This window comes from Furipterus horrens, unplaced genomic scaffold (genome assembly GCF_987537825.1).
Source record: "Furipterus horrens unplaced genomic scaffold, mFurHor1.1.pri manual_scaffold_11, whole genome shotgun sequence".
Taxonomy (NCBI): Eukaryota; Metazoa; Chordata; class Mammalia; order Chiroptera; family Furipteridae; genus Furipterus; species Furipterus horrens.
Window position 1 is genome coordinate 81,742,477 of NW_028327181.1, and position 11,240 is coordinate 81,753,716.

The following is an 11,240-nucleotide window of genomic DNA, read 5'->3' on the forward strand; positions in this document are numbered from 1 at the left end:
ACCAGGCTGTCTCCTCATCCTCATCCCTCCTCCACTACCATCACGGCACAGAGCCCTTTGTTAGACTGGGGGCAGGGAACAAAGCCTCCCAGCCACCTGCCTCAGGGTAAGTATTATAAACTAGGGGGGAATGATGGCAGCACCCTTTAAAATAGCAACACATTAACACTCTCAAATGTATATATACATGCTGAGAAGCTGAGTGTAACAGGAGATTAATAAAGAGGGCAAGTAGCGGAATGAACGTCTGGGAGAGAAGTGTTAATAAAGGAAGAGGGTGTTGGCATTAATTGCTCCAAGCTGAGGAAGGCAGGTCAGGGCTGCTGAGGCAGGCTGCTTCGGGATCCAAGAGGGCACAGCGGTCAGGACACCTTGGCGAGGCAGCTCCCAGCTGACAGCACTCCGCGTTCCCTCATCAGGTCCCTCTGGCTCCTCAGGTTGCCAGGGTAGTGGGTACTGAAGGGGAGCTCTGCAGGCCAGTTGGATGGGGGTGGGGGGTCAGTGGGGAGGCAGGGAAGGAGAAAAGTAAGGCCTGTCCCACTGTTCTCCATCCCATCTCCCATCTCTCTCAGGGTTCCTGAGATGCTTGGCAGTACCTCCAGGCCCTTGGTTCTCAGCCCACCCTGTCCCTTCCTACTTCCTGTTTTCATCTGTCACAGTGGCCCAGACCATCCCTGTTTCCAATGCGTCACCTGGGGTTGCAAGGGATTCGGCTGGCCTCTTCAAGGTGCTGGTGGGGAGGCGGGCGATGCGGCTGCGGCGGGGGACTGAGGAACTGCGGAGAGGAAGGTGGGAAGGTAGAAAGGTCACAGCTGCACCCCTGGACTACAGGTGGGAGTGGGTGGGTGGACCTGACACCAGGTCTTGAGTACCAGCAAGTACTTCCAAGGCCAGATCTGAGGGTGAGAGAGGTGGGGGCAGAGAGCTTCGTGGCGCTTGGGAGGGAAGTAGAGGTGAGGGGGTGGGTAGCCCATTCCCTGGACTAACCAGTGAACACTGAATGTCTCCCTCATGAAGAGGGGGCCTTTGGCCTTTAGCCAAAGAAGGGAGATACACATCACCTCTAGTACAATCCTATAATAGCAAGGACCAAGGGAACCTCAGTCAGACCATCAGATCACTGGCCTTTCTCACAGGACTCCTGCTACTGGCTCCAAGGGGTCCAGAGATATACAGGGGTCTGCAGTTGTCCCAGGTGTCCACTTCCCTGGTGAGCTTCTCTCCCCACCCCCTCCCTGACCTCACCTCACAATGCGCCTCTTCTTGCGGGCTGAGGTCTCAGGGAGGGAAGATGCCGGCTTGGGGCCCTTCATGGTGAACAGGGGCACAGGTCCGCTGGGGGAGGAAGAGAGATGAAGGGAGGCAGATCAAGAGGGAACCAGAAAAGGGTGCCAGCGCCTTCTCCCTCCAGCTCCGGCTTGAGGGGTGGGAGGTTAGACAAGATGACCTCTGAGGTTTCTTCCTACTAAGATAGATTCCGCTCCCTGCCTCACTTGGCCTGAGCTGACAGCTGAGTGACAGGCCTGTTCTGGGAGAACATCCAGGTGTCAGTTTCTGGTGCGTCCGGGGAACTGGAGTTCAAACAATTTCACCCTTCCACCTGCCTGCTTGGAGCTCGTTCCTGAGAGGTGGCTCTGGCTACGGGAGAAGTGGGGGTGCAGTGGGCAGCCTGCCACCCTTGGCCTCACAAGTCCAGGTCAGTCTGCCACTTGTTCTTGCCCTTGGACTGTCCCGAGATGGTTGCTGTTGCCCTACCCTGAATGTGGGTGGAAGGTGGGAGGTAAGAGCTTCATCTTCTCACTGAAAAATGCTGAATAAAGTTTTCTGAGGATCCCCTTCCCTGTTCCAGATGCTAGGATAGAGGGTAAAATCTGGGGGCGGCAGTGGCAGACAGAAGTAATTCTCAGTGGGACACAGAACCTGAATCTGGGCAAAGGACCCAAGCGATGCAGAGGAACAGGGAGGGATGAATAATCCTCTTGAACTGCTCCCTGCTGAGCTTCCCCAAGTAGGGGTCCCATTTGTAGCTACTCATGGGCATGCCACAAACCAGCACAGAGCTGGTGGCTTTGAAGTAGAATGACAAGGCAGGGCCCCTGAGAGCAGCAAAGCCTCCGTGGAACTGCCTGTTCTGCCCTCCTGGGCCTGGGAAGCGACCTGACCAGACCAAAGGGAAGAGAGAGCTAACATCTAGACTCCAAGAGCTGGGCTGTGCCCCACTCCTCTAGGCAGCACCACTGTCCCTGCCTGGACTCCCTGCTGGGATGCCTGGGAGGAAGGCAGGAAGGGGGACTCACCTGGGGATGAAGGGCTGATCCAGCCTGTTCTGGGGGACATTTTCCCAGCCAGTGCATTCATGCAAACCCAGCTTTGAGAGGGGCTCCTCGGAGAGATCAAAGGTGGTGTTGAGGTCCCGAGCAGGCAGGGCTAGAGGGGTGGAGCAGTTCTGCAGAGCAGAAGAGCCCAGAGGCACCCGGCTTTTCACGACTGTGGCTGGGCAGAAGCGAGGGGAGTGGCAGGGAGAAGAGACCCTTCCCCCTTTGGGAGGGGTGGGTCCGAATGAAGGCTGTGCCTCGGGCAGGGACCCCCTTCTCAAGCAGGGCAGGAAGGACTGGCGCTGGCGTTTGGGTCCCGGCTTTGGGTCTGGGAGACTGTCTTGCTCTGAGGGGTTTGGCCTCCTCCTCCTCTTCTTCTCCTTAGGCTTCAGGGATGCAGGCCCAGGCGAGACCCCCAGGCTGTGCGTGAGGCTGCCACGTTGCCTGGCTACAGTCCGGGTCACGGGGCCCGAGTACACCGGAGACTCTGGGAATTGAGAAGGAGGGTATTGAGAGATCAGGGACTGAGCAGAAGAAAGGAAAGTTTCTAGAATTTAGGGAGACACGGGAGACATGCAGGAGTCCTTAACTCCTCAGTTCTATCATAACTCCTGGGGCCCCTCTGTGTGCCGCATAATCCCAGCGGTCCTGTTCCAGCATCTGAGGCCCCAGCTAACCCTTGGCACCAACCGGGCTTTGCACCGACAGGCAGAGGCAGGGCAGGGGTGAGACTCACTTGACTCTGAACACAGCTTCTGAGCCAGAGGTCCCCCCATGGCTGGGCCAGGAGTCCCTGGGGCCTGTGTTCCAGACCTAGTTTTTCCCTCTTGCACCAGCTGCTGCAGGGTCTCAAATTCTGCGACCATGTCAGGGGTCAGGAGATTGGCTGCTTGGAGCAGAGAGTACTGCCGCTGGGCCAGGCACAGCACCTTCAGCGCCAACCTGGAACAGAGGTAAGGGGTTCCCTGTCCTACTCAGACCCGGCTGGCCACGGGCCTCTCTGCCAGGCACTGGGCCCCATTACTCCATGTGTGGTAAGGAGCACACGTGGGCTGGCCTCCCCACCGTCCCAAACATGGCTCCTGCTCTGCCAGACCCTTGCTGAATACCAAGGTTGGCAGAGATGGTCATGTCCAAGGTCATGGTGGAGGCTTCACCCAGTAAACATGCCTCCCAACAAAGACAGTGGCCTTGGATGCAGAAGGCCTGAGCTTCCTCTCAGCTCTGCCACCTATTTAAGCTGTGATCTCGGCAATGAAAGGCAGCAATGAGGAGCCAGGCTCAAGGCAGCCTGCCAGCCTGCCGGCTCAAAGGCCTGTTCCGACACTTCCCAACTGTTCAGCTGGAATCACTGCCTCAGTCTCCACATCCTTCAAATGGGGAAAACAAGTGCACCTGCCTCATCGGGTTGTTGGGAAGATGAAAGGAGTTATTTTATACAGAGTGTTTAAAGGGGACCTGGCACACAGTGAGCACTATAAGGTTAGCTAACTATTGTTTTCTGTAAATAGAACTAATGCCAGCCACCTTGTTAGAATAAGAAGAGATTAAATAAGATAGGCTGTGTGACCTTGGTTCTGAGAGCACCCTCAAAAATGTCTTCAGTCTGTGCTTTCTATTTAATGGTTGGGATCCCGAAAGAGTCTGTGTGAATCAGTGCATACTTCACAGGCACTGAAGGGCTATTTAAGGGAAATTATGAGGGTAATGCGATTATTGATGTTGTAAATTTAGATTCTAATAAAGCAAATTTCCTTTCTGTCAGGCACACTTATGATAAAAGAAAAAGCACAATTATCTCAGTGGGGATTATTCATGGCCAATAATTTGTCCTCAGGTAGCATAATCTGCACCTGCCCAGACACCTCTGAGCCCCCTCTGCTGCCCTCATTGTGTGCTCAGGGAACTCAAGCTCATTTTCTAAAGCAGCCTCCAGGCCTTTTTGGAAGAATACAGGATATAAATAAAAAAGGACACAGCAGAAACTCCTTCTATATCTGCCTGAGCCACACACGTAGAGGTTAGACTACTGGGGAGAGTGGGTGTTTAGGATAAATGTACTGGCCCGAACATCAGATGACGGGGTCTGGGCCCATCTCTGCAGTTGTGTGGCCCTGGGAAAGTGCCTTGGTACCCATCTGGCAAGTGGAGACTTGGTCCATATCAGGGATTTTTAAATTAGGTTTGAAGAAACCCATTCGAGGATGTTTTAAATAGAGCAGCTCTGCCTTATCTGTTGTCCATATTAGACTTCAGCATAAGTTCATTTGAAGAAAGGACTTTGCAGCCAAAAAAAAAAAAAAAATCTGAAAACCACTGAATTGGAAAATCTAAGATTGACTCAGTACCCTGGTGGTCTCAGATTCTAAAGCCAAAGGGAAAGTATTTTCAATTATCTGGTTGTTAGGGTGTTTCCAAGTACACAGATGATCTAGAATGTTCTTCAACCCCTAATACTTGGGTTTTCTGTCACATTTTATTAGTGCTTCAGCTCAAAGAAGTAGGAAGAATAATTAGGGCTGTGATCCCCAGATCATAGCCAAGACGGAACACTCGTCAGAGGCCACAAAATGAGTAGCATAGCAGAAATGAGAACCCTGGTGTTCTCTCTCCTTGCAACAGGGGACACCTGGCAGAGAGACCCTGAGTCATAAGTGGGAGCCTGTGGTTGTTTTCCTTGGGCTCCAAGGGGACATCCCACCAGTGCATCCCTGCCACAGCTGGGCCCCAGGGAGTCGGCAGCAGGAGACAGATAATAAGCTGCTCATTATTCAGGCTGCAGCGTTTTTGCTGAGTTGGGACCAGACACTCCCCAACAAAAAATAAATTTAAACAGGCCCTTCTGTCCAGAAGCTTTAAATACACTGCCTGGCGTGAAGCATGCTGGGGAGGGAGAAGTGGGGTCAGCAGCAGCGGAGCTAAGTGGCAGGGGATTTATGTTCTGGGGGCCACAGGAAAAAAATATTAGCAGCACCTCTCCATAAAGCACAGAAAAAATGGTCCAAAATCCATTTCTCTCTGGCTGTCAGTGGTGGTTTGTATTTACTTCTGAGAAGAAACAGCTACAATCAATCTGTTGATGAAGACACATGGTAAACACCTGACTCAGGAGGTCTGTCCCTTCCTCAGCCTGCCACCTGACTTCTCTTGGCTGCTCCCTCCTTGCTGAGGATGAGCAGCTTGGCCCTCAGACTGGAAAGCAAAGCACTAGCCCAGGTAGCCCTACCCTAACCAGGTGCTTGCCAGCTATCTCCATGGAATTTAGTGTTTTGCTTCCCTTCTGTTGGGCTGCCAGCTATGTGAAGGAATAAATAGAGATGATAAATAAATAGAGTAGGTGATAATATCAAGTTATTAAAAGCAGATAATGGCCCTGGCTGTGTGGCTCAGTTGGTTGGGGCATTGTCCCGTACACCAAAAGGTTACAGGTTTGATCCCCAGTCAGGGCATGTACGGAATGCAACCCATCAATGTTTCTCTCTCACATTGATATTTCTCTCTCTTTCTCTCTCTTCCTTCCTCTCTGTCTCAAATTGAAAAAAAAAAAAATCCTCAGGTGAGGATTTTTTTAAAAAAGCAGACAATGGACAATGGTAAAAAAGACTTAACTCTTAACTAGAGCGGAACTAGAACTTTTATGGTGTAGCATCATTTCCCACCCCAGGAAGTTGGAACCCATCACCTCCCTCCTTGGACCTACTGCTTAGAATGGTCACTTTCCAGGTTCTGTGGTGAGAGGCAGCCAACAACTCGCTTGGGCTCCAGGATCAGGCCAGGAGACTCCGGCAGTGACTCCTGAAGGCTCTGTTCTGGCACCTGGATTGGAACCTAATGAGGAAGGAAGTTACAGGTCAAGGGCCCAGGATGACCTCCCTCCCTTTGTAAGCAGCTTCTAAAATCTCCCTCCTCCAAGAGTGGGGATGACAGCTCCTGGAATGGCCAGGTCCTTGTAGGGTAGGGGTTTTCTTCCTCCAGTCGCCCTCCTCCCTCCCTGCTCCCCTGCTGGTAACACACACTGCTTCCTCCCAGACACTCGGGTGCTGACAGAACAGCTCTTCTTCCTGCACAGGATCTGAAAGCCTCCTAATGATTAAGATGTGACCTCCAGGTGGAGAACCTGGGACTGAAGGGACTTTGTGAGTTGGGAAGGGTATTTCTTCTAATATGTCACCAGCTCTAAGTCCTACCTCCTTGGCCGGGCCTTTGTCCTTGTCCTTTGAGGGCTGCTCCTGGTCCACAGAGGTCCCTTCCATGACCCTCTCCACCTGCACCTCTGTCCCGAGGCTCTCCTCCTGAAGGACTGCAGGCCCTGGGTGGAGCTCTGGGGTACAGGGCTGGCTGGGAAGGAGGGATGGTGGGAAGGAGCTGGAAAGGCTAAGGGCGGGGGGGGGGGAGTGAGGGAGTTTTAGGGGCGGGAAGTAGGGGCAGGTGGGGAAAGCAGGGAGGGGGCAGGTGGTACAGAGCCCATAAGGATGGATGCTTGGGAAACAAGTGGGCAGTAGTTAGGGGTGGGGGGTGGGAGAAGGAGTCGTACCTTCTTTTGAATAACAGATACTGCTTATATGGGCTGGGGTGTCATTCGCTCATTTGACAGAGTATTCTAAGTGCCAATCAGTGTGTTGGGAACTGGGTGGGAACCCTTAACCCAGGTGTCAGAACAGAAGCAAGGAGTCCCAGCCCTCCAGAAGCTGGAGAGGGGGAACTTCCCCTGCCGAGCTGAAGGGTGGGGTAGGTATAGGCCACAGAACTCACAGTTGTTGTGGAGAGCCCAACTTGGGGGGCTGTGGGAGGTCCTGTTGTGGGGCCTGGGCTCCTGTCTCATATACACGAAGCTTCTCCCTCAGGCTGCTCACCTGAAACCGAATCAGCTGGTCCTTTAGAGCCCCAGGTGAGCACAGGAGGAGGCGGCCGCCCCATCCCCAGGCCCAGAACCCTGGCCACACCCTAGTGCTTCTGTCCCTTGCTCTCCTGCCTCCCCACGCCACCAAGCCAGGGTGCCCTGCCTCCCAGCCATGCTCCCCAGGTGAGCTCCTCACCTCAGCCTGGAGCTGTTGGCAGATGGTGGCATACTGGCTGATGTGACAGCCCAGGCTGACCACATTGCTCTTCAGCTGGGGACACAGGGGAGAGATGTTTTTTCATTCAAAGTAGCTTTAAGCAACCACTTCAAAAGGCCAGGCATTGCGCCAGGCGCCTCACTCATATTCTTGTGACTCACACTCACAACTGGGGAAACAGACCTGGGAAGGTCAGTGAGTTGCCTGAGACCACAGCAGAGGCAGACAGTGCCTTTGAATCCAAGACCCCTGACTGCCTGACTAACACACTCTCACCAGGCCAGGTGCTTTTCGGTAGCCGCTCCAGGGGGGCCAGGGCTCCCTGCAGGAGGCAGGGGGGGAAACCAGAGCAGCTCTGCTCTTATTTGTGTTATATGCTGGTGTTTATGTTGTTTTGCTGCTAAAAACAAGTCTGAAAAAGATCACTGGTCAATACTTGGCCACCCCTTCCTGTGGCCCCCCTCTTGAGACAATTCTGCCTCAGTGACCCAATGCCGTACTTTACTCTCTTTCCAAGTCTTGGAGACCATCCTGTCTCTACCCCATCTGGAGTCTTCCCCAGGACAGGTACTGTGTCACTTGTACCACAGTTTCCCTGAAGACACAGGCTAGGGAATGTCTTCCCTCTGCCTTGTGGGAATACTTGCTCCAGGCACTGGAGAAAGTCTGTGGGTCCTGTCCCTTCCTCCTCCCAGCCTGGGGCTCCCGACACCAGGCTGGCACACACCGAAAGTTTGATCTCCTTGGCCCGGTCGGCATACTTGAGGGTGTTGTAAGTGTCCTCATATGTCAGGCCGGAGGGGCTGACGGCAGCAATCATCACCGTGCGGCAGTTGCCCCCGATGGAGTCCTTGAGCAGACGCGTCAGTTTGCTGTCCCGGTAAGGCACGTGAGATTTGCGACCCTGCGGAGGCAGCAAGCCGGCCTAGGGTGAGGTGGCCGGACTAGACATACCCAGGCTGGAACCTGGCAGCCTCTGGTCCAGGGCTGAAAGGAGGGACCCTTCGCTTCAGGCACTCAGTGACTGTCCTGTGGGGGACCCTGAGTCTGTGCAGCTTTACCTTTGCGTCAGCCAGGGCATTGAGGACATTAATGAGGGCCAGCAGAGAGCGGTTGATGTTGGCACCCTCCCGCAGCCGCTCCCCCTTCGCATGGGTGCTGGTGGCCCGCTCTGAGCCAGCCAGGTCAATCAGGCTCATCTTGGCCACCCGAAGGGCCTGGGTCAGACCTGGAACCCGGTCCTGCTGCTTCACGAAGATCTGGGGGCAGAGCGCACGGGTGAGCCAGCACTGGGCATCAGAAGCCCCATCTTCAGGCTCCAACCCATGACCCCTCTCACCTGGAAGATGGCGTGGGAGCGGGAAGAAGTAGCGTTGGCGTCAGTGGGGTGCTGCGTGCGGTTACGGTTCCCCCTGGTCAGCATCTCCAGCAGCTGTTCAGCTGAGGTTGGCTACAGAGGAGATGATCGGGAAGAGAGCTGTGGTTCCCCCGACCAGGACTTTCCCCCAACCATAGCGCTATCCTTCAGAACCCATGTCACCAGCACTGCCACGGGAGACGGGGCATCCCAAACTGCCAGGTGAGGGAACCCTGGAGGACCAGTGAGACTGCTTGTGCCAGCCAAGCCCAACCTCACACCTGGTGGAAGGAAAGTCCTTGTACTACCACCCCCTTGTCAGGGTCCTCACGGATGGCCAGGGGTCCCTTGGGCTCCAGGAGGTCATGGATCTGCTCATTGTACACCTGAGGAGACAGGAAGCAAGGGAGAGATCTGAGGGACAGAGCCCAGCAGGAAACCTCTCCCCTAGGAACTGGGAGGGCTGAGAGGCCGGGCACGGAAAACAAGACCAGACACAAATGGCACTTTGCAGGATGATGGTAAGTGACAAGAGCAGGTTAGTTCACATGCAGTCTCTCTCTGAGCTGTTTCTGTCCTCTGGGCTCTTACTGGGCCCCCATCTGCCCACCTGCTACCACCCTCTCCCCCACTGCTCATTCCACTCCGCTCCCTATTGAGGTGGTGGTGAGAATGAGGGATGGGGCTGCCCAGTCCCAGGGAGGGGACAGCTCTACCTCCTGGTAGCTGATGAGCACCTCAAACCGCTTTTCCTCCTGGCAGGCCTCCAGCCGCCTGTACAGTTCCATAGTGGTCAGGTACATGATGCCAGGGTCCCCCTCTCTCCCCAGCATGGTGTGTGTCTTTCCTGCCCCAGTGGCCCCATAGGCGAACACTGCAGAGGACAGAGTGGGGAGTAGGGTGGTGGCAGGACCAGACCCACCTTCTCTAGTGGCTCCTCCTGTGCATTTCCACCCGGCTCGCCCTTCTCTCCCCAAGCCCCTTCCTCTGTCTTTCATCTGCACAGTCCCACTGCTGCAACCCACTCACACCCCCCACATCGGCACTGTAGCTGGAGATCTCCATGTCTATGTCTTGGCTTTCCTATAGTCTGCGAATTGGAGGGCAAAGGGCTCTCCATGGTGGGTTTGGCATCTCCCTTCCTCAGGGATGCCACTTCCAGTCTAGGTAGCTCGGTCTGTTGAAGGCCTGTGGCTCTTCCCCTCATGTCACTTACCTTAGTTTATAAGTACACACTTGTGGGTGTGATTTCAACTAATGTCTTCTTCCCCCCTCTAGACTGTAAGTATCAAAAGGACAGAAACCATGTCTTTCTGATCTGCTACTGTATCCCAGGGCCCAGGAGAGTGCCTCCCACTCAGAAGAAGAATGAATGGGGGACCCACAGAGAATGCAAGGGCCAGAGCCCTCCTCAACAAGTGCCCACCTCGGGGGAAGGTGGCCACCTGTCAGAAGACGCATAAAACCGTGAGAAGGAAGCAGGGAGGCAAGGTGGCTACCAGTAAGGGCTCTTCCTCCCCAGTACCCAGATTCTCACCTGAGCAATTGTAGCCCTGGAGGAAGCTGTCCAGGACACTGTGAGTGGTGTGCTGAAACACGTCCTGTTGGGTGGCCGCCTCACCAAAGACCCGGTCAAAGACAAACGTCAGGTCTTTGCCTTTCTTCTTGGGGCCGTCATGAATGTTGCCCCATTTCAGGCCAAGGAAGCCCCCATCGGGCTCCTCAGGGTCAAACACCAGCACTCGCTCATCCACCACCTGAATCACAGGCCGCCGCTGGCTCTCCAGCTCCCTTGGGGTAGGGGGACGCACCCGAACCACAACCTGCACCTTGCTGTCCTCCACCGCCATCACCATGGCAACACCTGGGCAGAGACGCAATGGAAATGAGGACCAATCTGATCCCAAGACTGCCCAGGTGGCCCCTCAGCCTAGCATTCAAGGCCTACTCCCACCCCCACCCCAACAGCTGATCTCTGTTTTAAACCTCAAGAGAATAAGAATATTGATGTCAGCACCAATTATTAATAAATATCTCTTTCTCGCTTGAAATACCACATTTGTCATGTCCAAATGACTATATGTTTTTTTCAGAGGCCTATTACTGGGCTTTCTGTCATGTTCCACTAATCTGTCTACTCCTGTGCTAACACCACACTGTTTCCATTCCATTTCTTTACAGTATGCTTTTTATCTAGTAAGGAAAGACCCCCCCCATCACACACACACACACACACACACACACACACACACACACACACTCACACACTAGTCTTTCTTTTTTATGATTTTCTTGGTTATGCTCAGACATTTATTGTTCTATTTGACTTTAAGAAAATTTTTTATCAATTTCATCTCCAATCCAGAACATCCTCCATCCCCCACAAAAACCTTACTGGAATTATAGTTGGAATTATATTACATTTACATATTTATTTTATATTAAAGCTTTTCATGCAAAAACATGGCTATTGCCTTTCTTTTTTCTTCAGATTTTTTTATGTCCCTCAAT

General features: G+C 53.7%; 1 protein-coding gene across 1 annotated transcript; it reads right to left on the reverse strand.

Annotated features, from left to right (window-relative positions):
• Positions 1-240: 240 nt before the first annotated feature.
• Positions 241-10,588, reverse strand: KIF18B (kinesin family member 18B). The gene is made up of 15 exons (XM_090291709.1): positions 10,267-10,588; positions 9,446-9,603; positions 9,011-9,115; positions 8,712-8,822; positions 8,434-8,631; positions 8,100-8,276; positions 7,352-7,426; positions 7,068-7,168; positions 6,503-6,689; positions 6,016-6,143; positions 3,052-3,257; positions 2,298-2,802; positions 1,246-1,335; positions 693-775; positions 241-469 (listed from the first exon to the last, which is right to left on the reverse strand). Exons 1-15 carry the CDS (start codon positions 10,583-10,585, stop codon positions 363-365), a joined length of 2,550 nt encoding a protein of 849 aa, XP_090147835.1. The 5' UTR covers positions 10,586-10,588; the 3' UTR covers positions 241-362.
• Between the last annotated feature and the right edge of the window lie 652 nt (positions 10,589-11,240).